At 39.8% G+C, this 26,538-nt stretch overlaps 1 protein-coding gene across 1 annotated transcript in view; it reads right to left on the bottom strand.

The window, feature by feature from the left end:
- LOC133091320 (formin-2-like) overlaps window positions 1-26,538 on the bottom strand; it is a 345,797-nt gene that overhangs the window by 23,137 nt on the left and 296,122 nt on the right. The window contains 1 exon segment of the mRNA XM_061190473.1: window positions 7,082-7,231. Coding sequence (XP_061046456.1) covers window positions 7,082-7,231 — 150 coding nt within the window.

Raw genomic sequence — 26,538 nt, 5'->3', positions numbered from 1 at the left:
TAAGGTTAGATTGTTTACTTGAGATTTTTCTTGTTTCTTTAGGTAGGCTCGTATAGCTATAAACTTCCCTCTCAGAACTGCTTTTGCCGCATCCCATAGGTTTTGGATCGTCGTGTTTTCATTGTCATTTGCCTCTTGGTATCTTTTGACTTCCTCTTTGATTTCTTCAGTGATCTCTTGATTAGTTAGTAACGTATTGTTCAGCTCCCATGTGTTTGTGTTTTTTACGTTTTTTTTCCCTGAAATTCATTTCTAATCTCATAGCATTGTGGTCAGAAAAGATGCTTCATATGATTTCAATTTTCTTAAATTTACTGAGGCTTCATTTGTGACCCAAGATGTGATCTATCCTGGAGAATGTTCCGTGCGCACTTGAGAAGAACGTGTAATCTGCTGTTTTTGGATGGAATGTCCTGTAAATATCAATTAAATCTATCTGGTCTATTGTGTCATTTAAAGCTTCTGTTTCCTTATTTATTTTCATTTTGGATGATCTGTCGATCGGTGTAAATGAGGTGTTAAAGTCTCCCACTATTATTGGGTTACTGTCAATTTCCTCTTTTATAGCTGTTAGCAGTTACCTTATGTATTGAGGTGCTCCTATGTTGGGTGCATATATATTTATAATTGTTATATCTTCTTCTTGGATTGATCCCTTGATCATTATGTAGTGTCCTTCCTTGTCTCTTGTAACATTCTTTATTTTAAAGTCTATTTTATCTGATATGAGTATTGCTACTCCAGCTTTCTTTTCATTTCCATTTGCATGGAATATCTTTTTCCATCCCCTCACTTTCAGTCTGTATGTGTCTCTAGGTCTGAAGTGGGTCTCTTGTAGACAGCATATATATGGGTCTTGTTTTTGTATCCATTCAGCGAGCCTGTGTCTTTTGGTTGGAGCATTTAATCCATTCACGTTTAAGGTAATTATCAATATGTATGTTCCTATGACCATTTTCTTAATTGTTTTGGGTTTGTTTTTGTACGTCCTTTTCTTCTCTTGTGTTTCCCACTTAGAGAAGTTCCTTTAGCATTTGTTGTAGAGCTGGTTTGGTGGTGCTGAATTCTCTTAACTTTTGCTTGTCTGTAAAGCTTTTGATTTCTCCATCAAATCTGAATGAGATCCTTGCCGGGGAGCGTAATCTTGGTTATAGGTTCTTCCCTTTCATCACTTTAAGTATATCATGCCACTCCCTTCTGGCTTGTAGAGTTTCTGCTGAGAAATCAGCTGTTAACCTTGTGGGAGTCCCCTTGTATGTTATTTGTCATTTTTCCCTTGCTGCTTTCAATAATTTTTCTTTGTCTTTAATTTTTGCCAATTTGATTACTATGTGTCTCAGCATGTTCCTCCTTGGGTTTATCCTGTATGGGACTTGCTGCGCTTCCTGGACTTGGGTGGCTATTTCCTTTCCCATGTTAGGGAAGTTTTCAACTATAATCTCTTCAAATATTTTCTTGGGTCCTTTCTCTCTCTCTTCTCCTTCCAGGGCCCCTATAATGTGAATGTTGTTGCATTTAATGTTGTCCCAGAGGTCTCTTAGGCTGTCTTCATTTCTTTTCATTCTTTTTTCTTTATTCTGTTCTGCAGCAGTGAATTCCAGCATTCTCTCTTCCAGGTCACTTATCCGTTCTTCTGCCTCAGTTATTCTGCTATTGATTCCTTCTTGTGCAGTTTTCATTTCAGTTATTGTATTGTTCATCTCTGTTTGTTTGTTCTTTAATTCTTCTAGGTCTTTGTTATACATTTCTTGCATCTTCTCGATCTTTGCCTCTATTCTTTTTCTGAGATTCTGGATCATCTTCACTATCATTATTCTGAATTCTTTTTCTGGAAGGTTGCCTATCTCCACTTCATTTAGTTGTTTTTCTGGGGTTTTATCTTGTTCCTTCATCTGGTACATAGCCCTCTGCCTTTTCATCTTGTCTATCTTTCTGTGAATGTGGTTTTTGTTCCACAGGCTGCAGGATTGTAGTTCTTCTTGCTTCTGCTGTCTGCCCTCTGGTGGATGAGGCTATCTAAGAGGCTTGTGCAAGTTTCCTGATGGGAGGGACTGCTGGAGGGTAGAGCTGACTGTTGCTTTGATGGGCAGAGCTCAGTAAAACTTTAATCTGCTTGACTGCTGATGGTTGGGGCTGGGTTCCCTCCCTGTTGGTTATTTGGCCTGAGGCTACCCAACACTGAAGCCTACCTGGGCTCTTTGGTGGGGCTAATGCAGACTCTGGGAGGGCTCACACCAAGGAGTTCTTCCCAGAACTTCTGCTGCCAGTGTCTTTGTCCCCACGGTGAGACACATCCACCCCCCGCTTCTGCAGGAGACCCTCCAACACCAGCAGGTAGGTCTGGTTCAGTGTCCCCTGGGGTCACTGCTCCTTCCCCTGGGTCTCGATGCGCACACTACTTTGTGTGTGCCCCCAAAGGGTGGAGTCTCTCTTTCCCCCAGTCCTGTCAAAGTCCTGTAATCAAATCCCACTAGCCTTCAAAGTCTGATTCTCTAGAAATTCCTCCTCCCGTTGCCGGACTCCCAGGTTGCAAAGCCTGATGTGGGGCTCAGAACCTTTACTCCAGTGGGTGGACTTCTGTGGTATAAGTGTTCTCCAGTCTCTGAGTCCCCACCCAGCAGTTATGGGATTTGATTTTACTGTGATTGTGTCCCTCCTACTGTCTCATTGTGGCTTCTCCTTTATCTTTGGATGTGGGGTATCTTTTTTCGTGAGTTCCAGTGTCTTCCTGTCGGTGATTGTCCAGCAGCTAGTTGTGATTATGGTGTTCTCACAAGAGGGAGTGAGAGCACGTCCTTCTACTCCACCATCTTGGTTCAGGGCTCATACAGATGTGTTCTTAACACGCCTTACCAGAATGTCACATGACCTTGTGGGTTGTCATGATCAGGACGTCATTTATATTAAATCATGGAGAAACATCCACTGAGCATCTAGCTTGGAGACACTGTGTTACACTATACTCTAATATATAACCTCATTTAGTTACACAGTCTCACTGCAGAACAGGTATTACTGTCTCCATTTTGCTGACTTTGAAACCATGCCTTGGGACTTCCTTGGCAGTCCAGTGGTTAAGACTTCACCTTCCAATGCAGGGGTTGTGTGTTCCATCCCTGGTGGGGGAACTAAGCTTCCCACATGCCTCGCGGCCAAAATCCAAAACACAAAACAGAAGCAATATTGTAACAAATTCAATAAAGAATTTAAAAACGGTCCATATCAAAAAAATCTTTAAAAAAAATAGAAAGCATGCCTGCCTAGGACTCAAGTGGGCAAGAGGGAGAGCTAACTCAAATGCTCATGTTTTCCACACCACATCAATGAGAAGGACAGCAGACCTTTTCATCATAGACTATAAGTTCACCATTTCAAGAAATACATCTACTAACTCATGCGAGTCATTAGGAAAAGCCAGAAAATACGTTACTACCACTCCGTACTCAAACACCAATTAGAAGGAATGGGATGAGGACATTTTATAGAGTATTTACAACCTTAAACATATTATTCAATGTATACATTCCAAATATGAGCAAGGAAAACTTGATCAGAAAAGAAAATTTCAACCACACCATTAAACCATCTTTTGGGTTATTTCTACCATGCTAAGACATTCTGCTAATTACACAGGTTATCTTTAAAATCTTAATAAATTAGGGCTAGTAGATTATTATTTACTTTCTTTGGGCAACTGCTCTCCCTAACTCCAGTGACAGTGCTGAGAAGGAGACTGTCGACCATGGCAACACTCCTCTCTGGCTGCTGGACTGGGTCTGTGAACTGCTGAACCAACCACGGTATCCATGCCTTTGGTCACTGTGGCTGATCCAAAGATGAACACGACTCCTCTGGAGTTCCTCCCTGGGATTCTTCTACAGGGTGGAGAATGCCCTCTCCTCCTGGGTTGGGAGAACGTGAGCCATGGCTGGACTGATGGCCAGGGGTCCACCCATAAAGAAACAGCCTGGCCTGGAAGTTAGGCTGGAGCACAGAGCAGGTGGGAGGGAGGGCGTTAGAAGGTGAGAGAGGGTGAGAGAGTGAAGATGAGAGAGAGAAAGAGAGGAGGAGAGGGAAGAGAGGAGGAGGAGAGGGCATTTAAAAGACAGGTGGAGGGCGGCAGGTACAGACACACCTGACTAACAGCCCCCCTACCCTGCCCTGCACAGCTGTGGTTGGTTAGGATTTCCGTACTCAGGCATCCACAGGCACCTTCCATCCTGCTCTTCTGTGGTTTGACCGTCTAAACAAAGTCTCCCTCTTTGCTTCCAGTGTTTGGAGTGGGGTTTTTATTACCTCCAGTGGCAAACTTAAATTACCTAAGAAAACACATTCATTGCTTTACTAGGCTAAGTTCTTATTTCCGTGTCTGCGTCAAATACAATGTAACAAGTCAAATCAGCAAATATGTATGGAAACACCAAAAGGGGGCACTGCGGCCTAGAAGCCCTGAGAGCGACACTGAAAAAGAAGACACAAAACACCATGTCCGGGAAACAAAGACAAATGCAAACATGGAAGAAGTCATGGTATAAAGTAAGAGCAGCACCGGACTATGAAAATATGCAGCCAGTACATATCACAGAAGAGGAGGGAACGCTCAGGTTGGGGAGAGCATCCCACCTGAAGCACATGTCACTTGAAGCCTTGCTCACACTGACATCGGTGTGTCAGGGGTTTAACCCCTCCACTGGCTGCACCCCATGTCCTGTACACGTCTGGGGGCATCAGAGCATTCCTGGAACACCCTTTCACCTAACCATAGAGCACGTGCCAGCAAGCTTACACCAGGGCAAGGCCACCTTCAAGGGTGGGCGTTTGTGCAGCACACAGGGCCCCCTCTCAGGGTTCTGCACTTGGTTTAACCGTTTGCTGTCTTGAAATTGTTAATACTTTTTCAATAAGGGGCCCGCCGTTTCTATTTCACACTGTTTCCTGGAAATTGTGTGGCTGGTTTTCCACTAAGGAAAGGGACAAAACTTTGCTACAAACAATTCAGACCAACAGTCTTACTTTTCAAACCAGTCTCTTTGCCAAGAGACGTAATATAGTTTGGGAGTCAGAGGGCAAAGAAGCTCTCTCACCTGCCACATGTTCTTCCTTAGCCTTTCATTAAAAGCAAATGATTTAGGAAAATGGGAAGTGTGCAGTGGAGAGCACCTGTCACATGTCAGTTCACAGCACTGCCAAGTCGAAAGTGAAGTCACCAAGGGTGACTCAACAAGCCCATCGTATTTTTTTAGCAAAGGATGAAGTATAAAAAAAGGATTGGGTTGATTTTATGAGATATTCAGTGGGCATGTCCAATGCATAAACTATCATAAATAGTGGACTGTTAACCGTAGCGTTACCTGGAAACACAACTCTATCTCAGAGAGCACAGGCTGCAAATGGCTGGTCCTTCCTGACATCACCTCCACGGGGGCCTCTCAGCAGCTTCCCTACAGGCCACGCAGTAATGGGAGCTCAGATGACAGTCCCCCTGCCATCTCACACCAGGACCTCCAGAGCCACCTCCACAGGGCCTGCGGCCTCTGCTGCAATTCACTTGCTCACCATGTGTCCTCAGGGCAGCTGCCCCCCAACCATGGTCTCCTCACTCCTGCCCTGTCCATGCCTATATCCCACCATGTCCACTCTCATCAGGATCGTTTCAGCTCCCTCGCAAAGTGAAACAGTGATCTTTCCATTTTGTTCCCGAGTATGAACGAGCCCCAGGCCCTTCCTAGGGGCCCAGGCTTAGATCAGAGCTGAAGGAGGCACGTGGGGAGTAGCGGGCATCAGGAAGGGAGGTTGTCTGTGACATGCTGACGTTAAAACCAGTTTCCTCCTCACTGTTGTCCAAACTGAGCAAGCCTTGCTGGGTGAAAAACTGGAAACATACAGCTATGTCTGAAAGAAGTGAACGGTGGTCCAAATGTGTCCGTGTTTACACGATTCTCCCTCCTGTCTCACCTGCATGGACTTCTGACTAACATCTCATCTTTTATGTTAACTCCTCGAGGTAGAATAAGCTCAGTGTTTTCCTTCTACTCAGACTGCTCTCTTTTTGCATCCGTTGTTCGCTGAAGCAGACTCCCTTCTCTGATGGAGCCTGGGTTCTAGGTAGATAACTGTGAGTGAGCACAAGCCAGGCACAGTCCACACGCTCAGGACGTGTCCGCAATTAACTTCACCTGATTTAAGGATGGATGAGAATCTACTTACAGATGAAGACTAGGCAGGCGAGCGTGGTTTTGTATGTAAGCAAGACCAAAATGAAGATGATAAGCAGAAAACTGGGGAATTTTGTGCTCTGATGAATAAAGTCCCTTAGGAGGTAAGTTTTCTAAAGCAAAGTCCTTGTTAGGGCCAGGATGTTGGAAAGCACACTAAATGGTTCAGGATTAGGGTTTGGTTTCCTTTTCCTTCTCCCTCCAGACCCAGCTACTTGGGGATGCTGCAGTGCGTGGGCCAGCCTGCTTCCTGACTTGGTAACAGGACACCTCTGTGACCTTCATAATCAAGTGACAGAGACTCTATTTCATGTACTTAAGAACAGAAACTTCCCTTCATTCCTGAAAGAATTTACTTAAGGAAACGCGATGTGATCTGATAAGATTCTTGAAAAATCTTTTTAAAAATATTGATCATCAGTTTCTTGGTGACACCTGGGAGAAATTTTGATACGAGTGGTGAAATTTTGACAGTATCTAATGAATTGAGCAAAAATAAAACCAAACTGATTCATCTTACCTTATGGTCTTTTGAAGCGAGTGGGTTTGTCATCTTGGCAGGGTTCTTTCACTCCTGTTCTTACCTTGTTTGCTTCTGTGTGGCCTCCTCATCACAGAAGCTGTTTTACCAGAAGGTGGTCCTGGCAAACCATCACCCTGGCTGTCCTTTGTAGCATCACAGCCATTGTGCTGACTTCTCTTACTCAGGCTGCAAATACTGTCCGATCTCAGCACCCTCTCAGACTGGACACCCAGGCTTAGGACCTAATTTTTCACTCAGGCTATAAAAGTTGGCAAGTCCTAATTGGCCACACCCGAGAAAACACCAGTTTCAAAATGCCACTGTATAAATGAAAATCACCTACCTCTCTTGTAGAATAAGTTTGTTTTCTTTCTTCCAAAAGTCTTTAAAGTCGGAGCTGAATTCATGCCAGATACTGAAGAAAACATTTGGGGACACCTCCTTCTCTCCAATTTTTGGTCTCATGAAGAAATAGGCTGTAGTCTCCAAAAAGCTGTCAAAGCACACACGCACACACACACACACAAACACACACACACAAGTATAAAAGCTATGATTACTTTCCAATATGGGATATTCTTTCCCCATCCAAATGCTGATTTCATTCATGCAGTTATTATTACCGAGAGGACTCAACTCCTCAGGCACCAACAGTAGTTCTCTTAAGGTTTCATGGTAGGGTTTTTGGACACAGATGTTAGCAGCTGACAATAGTCCTCCATATACTGATAACTACCCCTGGTCCAACCATTTTGAAAATTAATCACTATGTGTCCAACCTATTTCAGAAATGAACCTGTAATCAAGTTGGGACATAAGGGAAGTGGTGGGTCTATACTTTCCTTCTAGACTCTAAACAAATGAAATATCAGCTCTTTGTCCCCAAACTAATATGTCTCTATATGTGTATTATACTGCTTCTATACTATGGGCTTCCTACATTGCTGGTGGGAAAAAAAAAGCAACAGCCCTGGGAGATGCTGACAAAGGCTCCCACTGGAGATCATGGCAGCACCAATGAGTGGGTACCAGCAGGGCAGCCAGCATTGTGACAGTGGGTAGCAGTGCCCATATCCAGAAGGTGCCATCGAGGCTGCTTCATATTACAACTACACGACACTCAGAAGGGTTTCAAAGGGTTATTTGACAAAGAACATACAACTAGTAAGTGGTAGATTTATGCTGCACCTTGACTTGGACCTTCCAGCCTCCAGAACTGTGAGAAGTAAATGTTCACTGTTTAAGCCACCCAGTCTATGGTATTTTCTTATAACAGCCAGAACTGACTAAGTCAAGGACAAATGATCTAGATTCTTCAATACATAAATGTCAAGGGAAAAAAGGTCTATTATAAAGACTTAAGAGATATTGTCTGATTATAATGGTTTGAATTTCTTTATATATTGCTTCAAACAAACTGTAAGAAAATAAAATCATTTCTCACATATATGAATTAATTGGACTTTCAAACAGAGACTGGGTATTTGGTGACATTAGGGATTATTATTATTTTTAGGGGTGAAACTGGTGCTGGTTATTTTTTAAAGGGGATTTTTTAGCGATACATACTAAAATATATATGGATGAAATTATACCTGCTGAGGATTTGCTTCACAAACAATATGGGAGGGGGCAAGTGGGCAGGGGTGTAGATGAAACCAAGTCAGGAACTGCTGGGTGATGAGTGCATGATGATCACTGTACATTTTGTTTACCATCTCTAAATCACAGCCAAGTTCCTCACCTGCATGGTCTTTCATCTACCTACCCCTACCTCCTTTAGGAAAGTATCAAATCCATTGTCTCCTATTTCCAGCATCCAAAATCTCTTATTACTAGGTTTTCCTTCTGATCCTAAGAGCATATGAAGATTTCTGCATCTATAAATATTCTCTCATCCATGCAGACTCACTGAAAGACACCATTATTTATATACAGTTGCTTTATAATTCAATGCTCCTGTGTCCTCACTTGTTTTGAAATCTGGCTTCATAGGCCACCTTCACTACTTTCTTGCAAGAGTCTCTGATCTAAACCTACAACTTTTAGCAATTTTCATTCTCATGTCCTAAAATAATGGAACCATTACTGTCCTGTTTACTTGAACTTAATTAGAAATTAGAAACTAGAAATTATTAGAAAAATTAGAAAATTAGAAAAATTAGAAATTAGAAATTATTAACAGAGCTTTTCTTTTATGCCTTTAGGTTAAACTGATGCAAACTGAATTAAATGTATTATTTCCATTTTCCCTTTATGAAACTCTAAATTATAGGAGACAGCTGAGGTAATGATCACCTATTTCATGGCCTTACTTTGTATTAACTTCAGATTTACAGAAAAGTTGAAAAGATAATATAGAGTTCAAGTATGGCCTCCACTCACCTTCTCCTAATATTAACATCTTACCCAGACACAGTACGCTTAACATTGAAAGTGAGAGGAACTCTCTTGGCAGGAGCTACTGCAAACTGCCTTCTGAGTAAAGTAAGAGAAACTGTGTCGATGAGTAGGGACGACGGGTAAGGGTGTTCACCCCACTGTGGTGCTGCCTGCTGGCCCCAAGACACACACACACACACATATACACGTGTGTGTGTGTATATATATATTTAATTGAAGTATAGTTGAAGTGTAGTATTGTGCTAGCTTCAGGCTTACATCACAGTGATTCAGTTATTTTTTTCAGATTCTTTTCCATTATAGATTATTATAAAATATTGAATATAGTTCCCAGTGTTATACTGGGAACTTATAGGTCCTTGTTGCTAATCTATTTTATGTATAGTAGTTTGTATCTGTTAATCCCATACTCCTAATTTGTCCCTCCCTCTATCCCCCACTTTGGTAACCATAAGTTTCTTTTCTATGTCTTTGAGTCTGTTTCTGTTTTGTAAATAAGCTCATCTGTATTATTTTTTAGATATAAGTAATATAAGTGATATAAGTAATATAAGTAATATAAGTAATATCATATAGTATTTGCCTATCTCTGTCTGACTGATTTCACTAAGTATAATATTTTCTAGGTCCACCCATTTTGCTGCAAATGGCAATACTTCATTCTTTTTTTATGACTGAGTGATATTCCATTATCTGTGTGTGTGTATACACACACACACACACATATACACACATCACATCTTCTTAAGCCAGTCGTCTGTTGATGGACACTTCAGTTGTTTCTTTGTCTTGGCTACTGTAAATAGCACTTCTATGAACATTGGGGTGCATGTATCTTTTCGAATTAGAGTTTTTCTCTTTTCCAGATATATACCCAGGAGTGAGATTGCTGGATCATATAGTAACTCTATTTTTAGTTTTTTAAGGACCCACCATAATGTTTTCCATAGAAGCTGCACAATTCACATTCCCACCAACAGTGTAGAAGGGTTCCCTTTTCTCCACATCCTCTCTAGCATTTATGATTTGTAGACTTTTTAATGATGGCCATTCTGACAGGTGCGAGGTGATTCCTCATTGTAGTTTTCATTTACATTTCTCTAATAATTAGCGATACTGAGCATTTTTCATGTGTCTCTTGGTCATCTGTATGTCTTCTTTGGAGAATTGTCTATTTAGGTCTTCTGCCCATTTTTTGATTGAGTTGTTTGTTTTTTCAATACTGAGTTATGTAAGCTATTTGTATATTTTGCATTTTAACCCCTTGTTGGTTGCACTGTTTGCAGATATTTTCTCCCATTCTGTAGGCTGCCTTTTCATTTTGTTGATGGTTTTCTTTGCTGTGCAAAAGCTTTTAAGTTTGATTAGGTCTTACTTGTTTATTTTTGCTTTTACTTCTTTTGCCTTGGAAGACTGATCTAAGAAAATGTTGCTATGATTTATGTCTAAGAATGTTTTACCTATGTTCTCTTCTAGGAGTTTTATGGTGTCATGTCTTATATTTCGGTCTTTAAATAATTTTGAGTTTATTTTTGTATATGGTGTGAGGGAGTGTTCTAATTTCATTGATTTACATGTAGCTTTCAAGCTTTCCCAATACCACTAGCTGAAGAGACTGTCTTTTCTCTACTGTATATTCTTTTTTTTTAAACAAATATTTATTTATTTTTATTTATTTGGTTGTGTGGGGTCTTAGTTGCGGCAGGCGGCATCCTTAGTTGCAGCTCGCAGGCTCCTTAGTTGCAGCTCCAGGGCTCCTTAGTTTCAGTTTGCCAGCTCCTTAATTGCATCATACGGGGTCTTTAATTGTGGCATGCAAACTCTCAGTTGCAGCAGGCATGTGGGATCTAGTTCCTAGACCAGGGATCAAACCTAGGCCCCCTGCATTGGGAGCATGGAGTCTTATCCACTGCACCACCAGGGATGTCCCTCTACTGTATATTCTTGCATCCTAATTGTAGATTAATTGACCATAAGAGTGTGAGATTATTTCTGGGCTCTCTATTCTGTTCCTTTTGTCTATATGTCTGTTTTTGTGCCATACTATGCTGATTCCTAATTCTGGAAGGGTTATGCTTTCAGCTTTGTTCTTTTCCCTCAGGATTGGTTTGGCAATTTGGGGCCTTTTGTGTTACCATATAATTTATAGGATTATTTATTCTAGTTCTGTGAAAATGTCATGGGTGTTTTGATAGAGACCACATTAAATCTATAGATTGCCTTGGGCAGTATGGCCATTTTAACAATATTATTTCTTCCAATTCAAGAGAATGGGGTATCTTTCCATTTCTTTGAATCATCTTCAATTTCCTTTATCAATAGTTTTTAGTTTTTAGAGTATAAGTCTTTCACTTCCTTGGTTAAGTTTACTCCTACATGTTTTATTTATTTTGACATGATTTTAAATGGGATTTTTTTTTTACTTTCTCTTTCTGATATTTCAATATTAGTGTAAAGAAATACAGTAGATTTCTATATATTAATCTTATATTCTGCTACCTTGCTGAATTCATTTATCAGTTCTAATACTTTCTGAGTGGAGACTTTAGGGTTCTCTGGGTTCTCTATATAGAATATCATGCCATCTGCAAATAGTGACAGTTTTACCTCTTCCCTTCCAATTTGGATACATTTCACTTCTTTTTCTTGTCTGATTGCTGGGGCTAGGTCTTCCGGCGCTATGTTGAATAGAAGTTGTGAGAGTGAGCATCCTTGTCTTGTTCCTGAATTTTAGCAGGACAGCTTTCAGCTTTTCACCATTGAGTATCATGTTGGTTGTGGGTCTGTTGTAAATGGCTTTTACTATGTTGAGATTTGTTCCTTCTATACCCACTTTGGTGAGAGTTTTTATCAAGAATGGATGTCGAATTTTGTCAAATGTCTTTTCTGCATCTATTGAGATGATCATGTGGTTTTTGACTTTCGTTTCGTTAACGTGGTTATCACATTAATTGATTTGTGAATGCTGAACCGTCCTTGCGACCCTGGAATGAATCCAATTTGATCATGGTGTATAATCCTTCTTATGTATTGTTGGATTTGGTTTCCTAATATTTCATTGAGGCTTTTTGCATCTGTATTCATCAAAGATATTGGCCTGTAATTTTCTTTTTTTGTAGTGTCTTTGTCTGGTTTTGGTGTCAGGATCATGGTGGCCTCAAAGAATGAATTTGTTTCCTCCTCTTCAATTTTTTGGAATAGTTTGAGGATAAGTATTAGTTCTTTTTTATATGTTTGGTAGAATTCCCCATTGAAGCTGTCTGGTCCTGGACTTTTGTTTGCAGGGAGTTTTTTTAAAATTACAGATTCTATTTCATTTCTAGTGATCGGTCTGTTCAAATTCTCTCTTTCTTCTTGACTCAGTCTTGGCAAACTGTATATTTCTTGAAACCTGTCCATTTCATTTATGTTGTCTGATTTGTTGGCACATAATTGTTCATAGTATTCTCTTATGATTTTTGTATCTTTGGTATTGCTATTTCTCCCCTTTCATTTATTATGTTTATTTGGGTTATCTCTCTTTTCTTCTTGGTGAGCCTGGATAGAGGTTTGTTGATTTTGTTTATCTTTTCAAAAAACCAGCTCTTGGTTATACTGATTTTTTTCTATTTTTGATCTCTATTTTATTTATTTCCTCTCTGATCTTTATCATTTCCTTCCTTCTGCTGATTTTGGACTTTCTTTGTTCTTTTTTTTTCTAACTCTTTTAAGTGGCAGGATAGGTTGTTTATTTAAGGTTTTTTTCTTCTTGAAGAAGTCCTGTATTGCTATGAAACTGCCTCTTATAACTGCTTTTGCTGCATCCCATAGATTTTGTAAGGTTGTGTTTTCATTTTTGTTTGTATCCAGGTATTTTCTGAATTCTTCTTTGATTTCATCATTGACCCATTGTTTTTTTAATAGCATGCTTTTTAGTCTCCATGTGTTCATTCCTTTGCTATTTCTCTTTCTGTGGCTGATTTCTAGCTTCATACAATCGTAGTCAGAAAAGATGCTTGAAATAATTTCTATCCTCTTAAGTTTGTTGAGGCTTGTTTTGTGACCTAGTACATGGTCTATTATAGAGAATGTTCCCTGTGTGCTTGAAAAGAATGTGTGTTCTGTTTTTGTTTTTTTGTGGTTTTTTTGGATGTAGAGTTCTGCAGATGTACATTAAGTACAGCTGGTATATTATATCATTTAGGACCTCTATTGCCTCATTGATTTTCTGTCTGGATGATCTGTTCATTGATGTCAGTGGGGTGTTAAAGTCTCCTATTATTATTGTATCATTGTCAATTTCTTCCCTTATGTCTGTTAGTATTTGTTTTATATATTTAGGTGCTTCTATGTTGAGTGCATATATGTTAAAGAGTAATAGCTTCTTGTATTGATCCTGTTATCATTATTTAATGCCCTTCTTTTTTTTATGGCTTTTGTTTGAATGTCTATTTTGTCTGATACAAATATTGCTGTCCCTGCTTTCTTGTCGTTTCCATTTGCATGAATTATCTTTTTCTGTCCCCTCACTTTCAGTCTGTGTGTGTCTTTTGCCACAAAGTGACTCTCTTGTAGGCTGGATAGTGTAGGTTCTTGTTTTTCTAAATCCAGTCTGCCACTCTGTGTCTTTTGATAGGAGCATTTAGTCCACTGACATTTAAAGTAACTATTGAAAGTATGTACTTATTGCCATTTTAATCCTTGATTTCCAGTTGTTTCTGTAATTCTTCTATGTTCATTTCTTCTTTTTCTTTTCCTTTTGTGGCTGGATGATTTTCTTTTGTAGTATGCTTGAGTTCCTTTCTTTTTGGTTTTTGTGAATCTACTGCATGTTTTTAATTTGTTGTTACCATGGAGTTCAAGTATGCTGACCCATAAGTATATCTACTTGCTTTAAACTGATAGTCATTCACATTTAAACACATTATAAAAGATCTACATTTTTATTCTTCCCCTCCCCCATATTTCGTGATTTTGATGTCTTAGGTTACATCTTCATGCTTATCATTTTACTGTTTATTGTAGTTATAATCACTTTTACTTTTTAAATTGTTTTTTAATCTATGTATTGGCTTATTTAAGTGATCTTCTTTCCTTTTATACATTTGACTTTCTTATTGTGATTTTCCCTTTTCTATAGATCCTTGCTTCTTTTCTACTTAGAGAACACCCTTTTTTTTTTTTTTTTTTTTTTTTTTAGGATAGGTTTAGTATTGCTAAATTTTTTAGTTTTTGCTTGTCTGAGAAATCCTGTATTTCTCCTTCAATTCTAAATAATAATCTTGCTGGTTAGAGTATCCTAGATTGTAGGTTTTTCCCTTTCAGGACTTTGAATATATCATGCCACTCTCTTCTGGCCTGTAAAGTTTTTGCAGAGAAATTAGCTGATAACCTTATGGGGGTTATTTTTTTTTTTAATTGAAGTATAGTTGATTTACAATGTTGTCCAATCTCTGCTGTACAGCAAAGTGACTCAGTTTTACATATATATACATTCTTTTGGGGGTTCCCTTATAATTAACTCTTTGTTTTTCTCTTGCTGCCTTTAGAATTCTCTCTTTATCTTTAACTGTTGCTATTTTTATAATGATATGTCTTGCATGGGTCTGTTTGGGTTCATCTTGTTTGGGACCGTCTGTGCTTCCTGTACCTGGATATCTGTTTGTTTCTTTAGTTTTGGGAAATTTTCAGTCATAATTTCTCAAATACATTTTTGATCTCATTCTCTCTCTCTTCTCCTTCTGGAATCTCTATTATGTGTAGGTTTGTGTGTTTTATATTATCCCATAGATTTTGTAAGTTGCTTTCATTTTTTTCATTTATCTTTCTCTCTGCTGCTCTGATTGGATGATTTCCATTATTCTATCTTCCAGATAACTTATTCATTCTTCTGTGTCACTTAGCCTGTTATTCATTGCTCCTAGATTGGCTTTTATCTTGGCAATTGAATTATTTTTATTGGTTCACCTTTATAGCTTCTATACCCCTGTTACAGTGATCTGCACTAATATTTCTTAATTTATTTAGCATTTTTATTACCTCCTTTTGAACTTGGGATCAGTTAGAGTGGTGAGGTCTGTTTCACTATTTGTTCTTTCAAGGGATTTCTCTTGTTCTTTTTATTGGGAGTGGTTTCTCTGCCTTTTCATTTTACTTAACTTTCACTGTCTCTCTGAATTAAGGAGAAACAGTTACCTACTGTGGTCTTGAAAAGGTGTTTTTATGTGGGAATGTCCCTGTGTAGACTGTGTGTGTCCAATATTTTTGGTGCAACAGCTGGTTTCAGCATGGATGCCAGCCACATCTTTCCTCAGAGTGTGCTGACCATTATCCCCTTGAAAGTGGGGGGCTGGGGGGGGGATTGGTGTTGTGGTGTTCAGAGTCTGTGCTGGATGTGAGGCAGGGGGTCTGCTCCCCAGTTGTTGGGGTAGGAGCCCTGAGCGTTGGGTTAGATCAGGCTCTGTTGTCTTGAGTGTGTGCCCTGCCCCAAAGGAGCTGATTCCTGAAGCATGGGAGACCTGTGCAGTCACAGAGGACCCATGTTCTGTCTGTGATGGCTTCTGTGTTTCTGCTTAGAAGCAGCCCAAGGTCGCATCCCTTTCTCTGTTGTGTTCATCCCAGATCTAGTGCTAGGCTGCACTGTGTAGTGGATGGAGCCAGGATGCTCTCTCACTATGTATTCCTGAACTCGCTGACAGTGGGGGTCTCTGCCCCACCCAGATCACAGACCAGGTCCCCCAGACTGTCTCTGCATAGCTAGACAAGTCCTCTCCCATGGCCTGTCTGCCAGAGATTCAGCACCTAGCTGCTGTGCACTCCTGTGGCGTTGCCCTGTGTGCGTGCTGACAATGCCTGCCCAGTTTGACCCACCAACCCCATGCATGCAATGACAAAAGCCCCTGCGGTTCTGCCCAGATCACACCCCCGGTGCCCCAGTCTGTCTCTGTGTAGCTACTGAGTGGACCCTGGGTGTCCACCCCTCTGGACTGGGAAGTGCGGCAAGGTGGCAGCCACCAGTGCAGGGCTCTCTCCGCCCTGATTGTTAGCACGCCAGCTCGTGACTGGAGTCTAGGCTTCTCCAGCCCTGTATCTGTCTCAGCAGATTTCCCAGCAGGCAAGCAGGCTTGCCTTCTCTGTGTATGACACCAGGATCAGGATGTCCAGACTGCGGCTCAACCTGCATGCTCTCCGGGGCAAGGGTCCATCCACGTGGACCTTCTCCTCCTTACAGATCCCTCACAGGGGTGCAGATCCTGTTCCAATGCCTTTTTTTCCCATCCTACTCAGTTATGTGGAGATCTTTCTTGCAGCTTTGGTTGTATAGGAGTTCTTCTGCCAGTTTCCAGTTAGTTTTGCATGAGAATTGTTCCACTTGTAGATGTATTTTGGATGTGTTTGTGTGGGGAGGTGAGCTCCATGTCCTCCTACTCTGTCATTTTGATCCCTCTCCGAGACTGATATACTGACATCAGTTTTAAGTTATATAAAGGTCCTGTGTTGTCTCATAATTATGTGGGGTGAGGGAATGAGGGAAAGGAACTGAAATCATACAAAGTATGCACTCTGACCACCATGGAATTAAATTAGAAGTCAATAACAGTAAAATTAACTGTCCAAATCATTTCTCTATCCTGTCTTCTAGTTTTATTGAGATATAATTGACACACAGCATTGTATCTGTTTAAGGTGTACAGCACAGTGATTTGATTTACAAACATCATGAAGTGAGACACCACAGTAAGTATAGTGAACACCCACCATCTCATGTAGATACAAAATTAAAGAAATATTATAAAATTTTTTCCTTGTCATGAGAATGCTTAGAATACAGCAGTGTTAATTATATTTATCATGTGGTACATTACTTCCCTAGAATTTGTACCTTTTTAAAAATTTTTTTATTTATTTATGTTTATTTTTGGCTGTGTTGGGTCTTCGTTTCTGTGCGAGGGCTTTCTCTAGTTGCGGCGAGCGGGGGCCACTCTTCATCGCCGTGCGCGAGCCTCTCACTGTGGCGGCCTCTCCTGTTGCGGAGCAAGGCTCCAGACGCGCAGGCTCAGTAATTGTGGCTCACGGGCCCAGTTGCTCCATGGCATGTGGGATCTTCCCAGACCAGGGCTCGAACCCGTGTCTCCTGCATTGGCAGGCAGATTCTCAACCACTGCGCCACTAGGGAAGCCCGAATTTGTACCTTTTAATTAACCTCATCCAATTCCCATCCCCCCACCCCCTGCCTTTGGTAACCACAAATTGGTTCTCTTTTTCTGAGTTTGTTTGTTTGTTTGTTTGCAGTATAATCGATTGACAACACTATGTTAGTTCTTATTACATGACACAGTGATTCAGTATTTCTGTACATACCAAAATGATCACCACCATAAGTCTAGTTACATAGAAATATATTACAGAGTCATTGATATAGTTATTGACTATATTCCCCACACTGTACATTTCATACCTGTGACTCATTTATTTTTCAACTGGAAGTTTGTACCTCTTAATCTCCCTCACCTATTTCTCTCTTCCCCCAACCTTTCCCCTCTGGCAACCACCCATTTTTTCTCTGTATCTATGACTCTGCTTCTCTTTGTTATGTTGTTCATTTGTTTTGTTTTTAAAATTCCACATGTAAGTGAAATCATACGATATTTTTCTTTCTCCATTTGACTCATTTTGTCTATGTCCCCAGGGTCAGCTCCAGTTGCCTCCTGCCTCTCCAGGAAGCTCTCCAAGATCAGCAGGTGGGTCTGACCTTGGCTTCTTTCAAATTACTGTTCTATTTCCCACAGCCTTCTGGGTCTCCTGAAAGTAAGTCTCACTGGTTGTCAAAGCCAAACATTTTGGGGGCTTGTCTTATCAGTGCAGGAGCCCCAGGCTGGGGAACCCAGGATGGGGCTTGGTCTCCTCACTCTTTGGGGAAAACCTCTGCCATTGTAATTATTCTCCTGTTTGGGGTCACCCACTCGGGGGTATGGGTCTTGACTATACCGCATCTCTGCCCCTCCTACCTGCCTTGTTGTGGCTCCCTCTTTATATCTTTAGTTGTAGAAGCTCTTTGCTCCTCATCTTCCAGTTTTTCGCATCAGTAGATGTTCTGTAAATAGCTGTAATTTTGGTGTGCCCATGGCAGGAAGTAAGCTCAGTGTCTTCCTACTCTGCCATCTGCCATCTTACCCAGATTCCAAAGCCTCCAAATCATTTCTAAACAATTCACAGGTCAAAGAAAATGTCTCAAGGGAAATTAGAAAATGTTTTGAACTGTAAGTACAACGTATCAAAATTTGTAGGATGTAGTTAAAGCAGAATTCAGGTGAAAATTTATAGCATAAAATGTTTTTAGAAAAGAAGAAACTTCTAAGATCAATAAGATTCCACCTTAGAGAACTAGAGTAAAAAATACAATTTAAGCTCAAAGGAAGCAGAAGAAAAGAAATAAAAATTAGAGAAGATATAAATGAAATTGAAAAAAAGAAAAACAATGGAGAAAAATCAGCAAAAGAAAAAGCTGATTTTTGGAAAAGATCAATAAAATTGATTAACCTCTAGTCAGGTTAACTAAAGAAATAAGAGAAAAAAGCACAAATTAGTAATGTAAATAATGAAAGAAGGGTTATCACTATTAGTCCCATGGACATTTAAAGGAATGCTATGAATAATTCTTTGCCAACAATTTTGATAACTTAGATAAAATGAATCAATTCTTTGAAAGACATCAGCTACTAAAACTTTCTTCAGACATTTCCATCTATTAAAGAAATTAAGTCAATAATTAATAACCTTCCAAAAAGAAACCATAAGACCTAGGTTGTTTCTCTAGTGAGTTTTCTACCAAATCTTTATAGAAAAGATAAATCTCTTCCAGAAATTAGAAGCAGAAGAAAGATTTCCTAACTCATTCTATATGGCCAGGAATTGTCTAATATCAAAACAAGATAAAGACATTACAAGAAAAAAAGTACAGGCCAATATGTCTCTTGAGCATAGATACAAAAATTCTCAACAAAATACTAGCAAATAGAATTAAACATGAATAAAAAGAGTTTTACACCATGACAAGTGATGTTTATTCTAGTTATGCAAGATGGGTTCAATATTCAAATTAAAAAATGTAATCTACCACATCAACAAGCTAAAGGAAAAAAAATCATGTAATGATATCAACTGATGCAGGAAAAACATTTCACAAAATCTAACACCATGATAAAAACTCTCAGCAAACTAGGAATAGAGAACTTCCTTGACTTGAGGAGGAACATCTACAAAAAACACTAGAGCTAACACCATACTGAATAGTAAGAGACTGAATGCTTTCCTCCTAAGAATGGTAATAAGGCTAGGGTGCCCTCTCTTTCACTTCTATTTGTACTATACTGGAAGTCTTAGCTAATGCAATAAGACAAGAAAAGTAAATAAAAGGTATACAGATTGGGAGGGGAGAAATAAAACTGTCTTTATTTGCAGATGAATATGTTTATATAGAAATGCCAAAGAATCTACAAAATAATTCCTGGAACCTATAAACATATATAGGAAGGTTGAAGGATACAGGTCAATATACAAAAGTCAATTGCTTTCTTATACACCAGCACTGAACAATTAAGTTTTGAAATTAAAAAATATATAATTTACTATAGCACAAAAAACATGGAATACTAAGGTATAAATCTAACTACAGATATAAGATCTATGAGGAAAATTACAAAACTCTGATAAAAAAAATCAAATAAGATCTAAATAAATGGAGACCTAGTCTATGAACATGCGTAGGAATAGTCAATATTGTAAAGATGCTAGTTCTTCCCAACTTAATTTGATTCATGTAATTCCAATAAAAATCCTAACAAGTTATTTTGTGGATATTGACAAACTGATTCTAAAGTTGATATGGAAGAGGAAAAAGACCTGGAATAGCCATCACAATACTGAAGAAGAAAAAAAGAAGTTGAAGCCCTCACATTACCCAATTTTAAGACTCACTATAAAGCGGGACAGTGTGGTATTATTAGAGAAAGAGTAGACATGTACTCAATGAAACAGAATAGAGTGTCCAGAAGTAGGCTTACAAATATAGTTGACTGATCTTTTAAAAAGGAAAAAAGGCAACTCAATGGAGAAATGACAGTCTTTTCAACAAATGGTGCTGGAACAGCTGGCCGTTTATATGCAAAAAACAAACAAAAGGAACCTAAACACAGACGTCACATCTTACACACACACACACACACACACACACACACACACACAGACCTAAAATACTGATCAACAACTTGTGGTGGTGAGAAAAGTTAAATAATTTGAAGGTGTTATATTATTTTGGGAAGGGACAAAAATATTAAATATTTTTTTAATTTAAAGGTATTAAAAATAGGAGAAATAAAATGTATCATGTCTATGGCAGCCAGGAGTACACATCTTTCAGATCTCCTAGGTTCCAACTGAGGAAAAGGAAAGTGACTGAGGGCTTCGGCTGCTGTGCTCTGGGGTCAGCCATTTCACTTACACAGAGGCCCAGGGTTGCCCCCAGCCAGTGAGTGAACACAGCAGGGTACTGGTGCTGGTGCCACCCTAGGGGACACAAGGCTCCTCTCAAAGGCGAACTTGGCTGAAGGACTTCCAATCGGCTTTGCCAAAACTTTCTGGTCACTGCACTGCAGTCTGAGACTTTTGCTATCCAGTCTTCCTTCCTTCCCTCTCCTCCATGGGAGCTGGACCTGCATCCAGGTCTAACAGCTGCCCTACCGTCCTCTGGATCCCTTCCTGTTTTTCCCAATAAATCCAGTCTTGGCACCTGCTTCTTGGAGAACCTGAAATAACATAAGTGGAGCCACATGGAGCCTGAGAAAACAAGCAGTAAGTTGAGGTCTGGAACAGATTCAGTCACCACCCCACTGTCCTGGATGGCACGTGGGGTGGACCCTGGCACATTGGAGGCTATGAACTGCTAAAGATATCACCGAGGTGCCTACAAAAATATCCTTGTGTGGGAATGTCCTCACAGGTGTGATGATTCAGGCTACTGAAGACATGGTGAGAACAATGCCACATAGACAGTGGAATTGGCTGACTATGGCTAGGTTGGATTGACACCCTGCAGAGGGATAATGAGAGGCCCTGGGCTTAACAGACAGTTAAAGACTAGGGGCAACTTGGTGGTTTGGAAAGAGGCAGTTGTCACCTGTAGTGAGAGAACAGAAACAGCTGCACAACAAAAAGAAGATCTAACAGCCAGGCTGAAGAGTTCCAGAGGCATTTAGATGCACAGCCAAGCAGGTCTGCTAAGCTAAAGTCAGACCCTGGCTGGGAAAACCTGGGATCCCAAAACAAGCGATGAAGATAACTGACAGTCACCCCTACAGATCCCTAAAACTGTCAAGAGTTTGTAGAGGGGCCCCACTCTTCTCTAGTAAAGGTGAACACCTCAGCTAGGGAAGTGCTAGACCTGATGTAGGAAAAGAGATTATACACCCAAGTTGCTGCAAGATTTAGCCACGTGTAGTGGCAGGAGTTGGGGGCAGCTCTTACAGGCCTAGAGTAAGCAATGGCCAAGGCAGAGGAGAGCAGGCATGACTCTGTCCAGCTGGACTCTGTCCAGCTGTCCTGGACAATGGCAGAGCAAGGAGTGAAGAGGCTGAGAGCAGTGGGCATGCCTGTGTGTATCACACGAGTCCAGAACACTGAGCAAAGGAGTACTCCATGGGAGGTCCCAGAGGGCCCACCACACATCAAGGCTATCAAGAACACACTGGCAACAGAGGCGCTGAGGTTGCTCTGTGCTGTGGGCCAGGGAAGCCAGTAGGAGAGATCACAGCTGAGCCCATTCAAATCCATGGGGATGATGGAGCCCGGAAGTACAGGGGCCAATGGTGAAGCCCAGTGGCCAGAAGCCTGGGGACCACAGTAATCATCGTGACTGACAGGGGGTCTTCCCTATAGGGAGTGTGGAGATGGTTACTAGATCATGGTATCCTTAGAGGTAAAAAAAAAAAAAAAAGACATTGCTTAACATCTACAACCAAAGAAAAGGGCAAGAATAAAGGAACAGGAGGATAAGGGCAGTTGCTTTAATAAATTTTCAAGATCTCTTGCTCAGTTCCTGGAATTGTGCTGACTTCAGATCCAGAACCCACTGACAAAAGAGATGACCCTGAAACACTGTGGGGAGCATGTACTGTACTGATGCCCTCAGTCCTTTTCCAAAGGGCTCTGCAGCTACTGTTCAGGGATAAAGGGAAATGTCCAGACATTTCAAGAGGTATGGGACACAGGATCTGAGCAGACATCTACAGCTTTGTCATGGCCACCTGCACTAGAGGGGGGCCCACACACACCAGAAGTCCCTAGGCCAGAGCCCCGCCCATCAATGAGCCAGCAGCCTCAGCAGAAGGCAGGGCCTGGCAATCAAAAGGACCAGGGTCCAGCCACGCCTATGAGACCACCCACAATAGTCAGCCTGCCACAACAGAAGGACCAATGCAGCCCAATAGGGACACCCTAGAGCATATAGCTCTGGTATCCAGAGGGGAGTGTGCTGATGGGACCCACAGGATATTTCCTACAAAAGGCCATTTCTCCCAGTCAGGAAATGTAACCAACCTACCAGATACATAGAAGTAAAAACAGCAAATTAGGCAAAATGAGGCGACAGAGGAGCATGTTCCAAACGAAGGAAAAAATAAAACCCCAGAAGAACTAAGTGAAGTGGAGATAGACAACCTACTTGATAAAGAGTTCAACGTAATGAAAGTAATGACCAAAGAACTTGGGAGAAGACTGGATGAACAGAGTGAGAAGTTAGTTTTCAACAGAGAGTTAGAAAATATAAAGAACCAAACCGAAATGAAGAATTCAATAACTGAGTTGCAAGGAGGAGACTCAAGTAGTGAATGATTAGAGAAGTGAGAAAATGCAGAAACAAAGGAAAAGCAGTCAAGCAAGAAAAGTAATAGCATGAACAGCAGTTCAGCCATAACTCAGAGTCACAGGACCCTTAGTGCCTCCTCAGGGGGCTATACAGAACATCTTGATGTATATCCTCCAGTTGTTCTGTAGGAACTAAGATCCCACCCAGTGGAGGATGGTAACTACATGCTGACCACAAGCCTGTAGACCCCATACTGACTGGCGCCAGAAGACTGATGATGGAGATTCTCAAAACATCATCCTGTTACCTCATCACCAGTCAGTCAGTAGAATGTCCACGACATGATCACGTACCCTGCGATTGTTACCCCTAATGTGGCTTTTAAACCCTGCCTTGAAAGCCATCAGGGAGTTCAGGTCCTTTGAGCATGACCTGCCTGTTCTCCTTTCTTGGCACCTGCAATAAATGCTCTACTTTCCTTCATCACAACCCGGTGTCAGTAGATTGACTTTACTGTGCATTGGTGAGCTGACACAAGCTTGGTATGGTAACAAAGTGAGTTAAAACTTCACCTATCTTTATGATAAATTAATAGATAATGGCTAAATAAATAAATAATGAAGTAGTCATACAAGGCTATTATTGAGAAATATGGCAGAAAATACGAGGGGAAACAGCTAAGAGAAAGGTAAATGGATGTAAGGAAGGGTGGGGCAGGAGGTGGCTGCTTTTTGTTACAAGTCTGGTGGTCCTAATTGACTTTTTCAACTCCGTCTACATTGGAGAAATGAAAATTGATCAAAAGTGAAATGAACCAGAGAAGCAATGTATGCCTGGAAAATATGAGAATAACAAACAAGCTGAAAAAACTTTCCTAAACTAACTTGACTACCTATCCTCTGCAATTTGTTACTTAGAAGAACACCAACAAACAATAGATAACTTAGAAATAGTAACAAAAATAGAAATAAACATTGATATCCTGTGGCTACCATGCTTGGAAAGCTTCCCCCAATTTAAACCCTATAAGTATTTCCCATTATTTTCTTCTGGTTAAAGTTTCAATTTTAATGTTTATTTCCTTAATCCTTTTGCAATTTATTTGGTTAATGGCCTGAGGCAGAAATCTAGAAATCTAGATCTACTTCTGGCAGAATCTCACTATCCTAAGTTTGATTTTCCCCTTCTGAATGCTAACACCTTGTTCACTATTTCAAAATACCTTCATTTTGCTGCTCTGTCACTGACTGTCAATTTTTCAGATTCCTAGATTTAGCCAGTGAGAAACTGCAAACAGAAAACCTTAAAGGCAGTGTTTTGCTTCTGAGCTGGCACCTAAATATGTCTTTTTTGGGATGGAATTAAGAAATAACAATTTTTTAAATGCCAGTATCCTTTTATACTTATGCTTATATGTTGTGTATCAGCTAGCAGAAAACCTTCTCTTTTTTTCTAATTTATGAATTATTATCTGGGAGACATGATGTCCCATCCTTCACTCATTGTTCTATAAATCTTACAATTAACATCATTATATTTATTCTGCATCAAATGATAAACATTATACTTGAAATAAGCTACCAAGTTCTGGATTTTGACATTTAGTTTTCTTTTAAATTTTTTTTATCAAAATAGTACTAGAGTGGGTAGTTATTTGTGGTTACTGATTTTAAAAAATGTTTTAACATAAAAAATTACTTAGATATGCATCCCCTTATATTCCTAGTACATTTTGACCTTGAAATGTATAATAGGTTATGAAAAAAATGCTATCGTCTTAAATCAACATAGTAATATTTAACAACTGCAGATTTGGCAAAGCAATAAGGACAGTTATGACTATTTTAACCTCTTGCTAATTGTTTTCCTTATTATCTGGTCATTTCTATTAAAATGCTACAATACAAGATAATTCACAGAGTTTACACAAATATTATAATGCTGAATAACTGTGTGTGTGCAATTTATTGGGGAGGTTAGGGAAGAGATTCTCCCCTCCCCCCAGGGATTTATATGAGGAAATTAGATCTCATAATCCATTAAAATAGAACCTCACATTTTTCTACAGGTACCGTGTAAGGAAAGCACTTTTAACAGCATGAAAATGTAAAATGTCCTATGCAAATATATACTCTAACTGTAGAGGCTGCGTTTAACATGAGGTCCAAATTCTGATAGTCTGTATCTGAGAACATGGCTCAGCCACTTAAATAGCAGAGTTGATAAAACACATATTTCAGATAAAGTTGATAGGTTTGAAGTATTATCTTTATTTATCCTTATCTAACCAGGAACGTGTGGAATGTAACCAAAGGGAAAAAGGAAAGATAAGCTGCATGAGTTTTGAAAAAGATGAGATTTGTATTTTTATATTCATGAGTAAGGACAGGAATTAAAAGGTTCTTAACACAGATTTTAAAAATATGTATGTCAACCTGTAAGGCACTGTTTCTCTTAAGACATCATTGGAGCATCTGAGGATCTTCAAGTGAAGAAAAACAATCTCCGTTTTAAAGGGTAGACTTGGAGGTACAAAGGGGCTTTGATCTTTTGGTTATAGGAGCACGTTGATTCACAGTTTGAAATATCAGAAGCAATAATTTTCTGGTTATTTCTTAATGGGCCTATATTTCAAGTTCTCTAAATAAATGACTACAGAGTACCTGTGTTACCAATATGCAACCACGCTTTCAGTTGTCACCGAATGCTTGAAATGAAATCAATTTCAAAAGAGTAAGGTCTAAGTTTCAGGTCATAAAAAAAGAACATGGGATAAGACACTCTACTAGATATTGACTCACCACACCCTAGAATAAAACAAGAAAAAAATATGTTTTATGTAGTCACAAAGTGAGATGATGTGCTTTATGTTTAGTGAAGTGTCTTTATCACGTCCTATTTCTAGTTTCCCCTTTTTTTTCTATTTATGGAAATTATTTTCCAATCTCCTGTTGCCCTTTTTATCTCTCCTTGCTCTCTTTCTGGTGGATTCTTGATGGTGAGTAACTCAAAGTCAAGAATCTTCTGGCCTACTTTCTTACAGGTTTTTTAGACCAATTTTGAAAACCAATGTCAAATATTCTCATTTTTAAAAATTGAATTCAATATCATTAAACCAAAGAATTTTCATCAATTCATGATTTTTTTCCCAGAAGTACTAATGATTTTATTGCTAAAAATGTAAAGACTACAAACAAAACCAAAAAGACTTTATGAATTATTTTATGAAGATATATTTTCATAACTTTAAAAATAACCCCCAGTCACATGGGGAAATGTTTTAGTGGGTTAAAGAATACACACTAAGGTTAGGCAACTTTCGGGAAGCAACCTGTATCATTCATGCTAATCTAGGGACTGATGTGCCAATAATACTCTTACTCCTTCAAAAATCAGTATAGATGCAAATTTCCACACCACAGTATTACCAGAGGGATTAAAATGTATTTTCATTGCAAATATGCTAGTGTTTCTCCTTAGGAGTCTCTGTGGCCAGGAGCAGGGCGTGTGGTCTTACCTGGGCGGGCTGATATCGCTTGGGGAAGGAGTGGGGAGGA

Source organism: Eubalaena glacialis, chromosome 1 (assembly GCF_028564815.1).
Source record: "Eubalaena glacialis isolate mEubGla1 chromosome 1, mEubGla1.1.hap2.+ XY, whole genome shotgun sequence".
Lineage (NCBI taxonomy): Eukaryota > Metazoa > Chordata > Mammalia > Artiodactyla > Balaenidae > Eubalaena > Eubalaena glacialis.
This window is presented reverse-complemented; position numbering and strand designations above follow the sequence as displayed.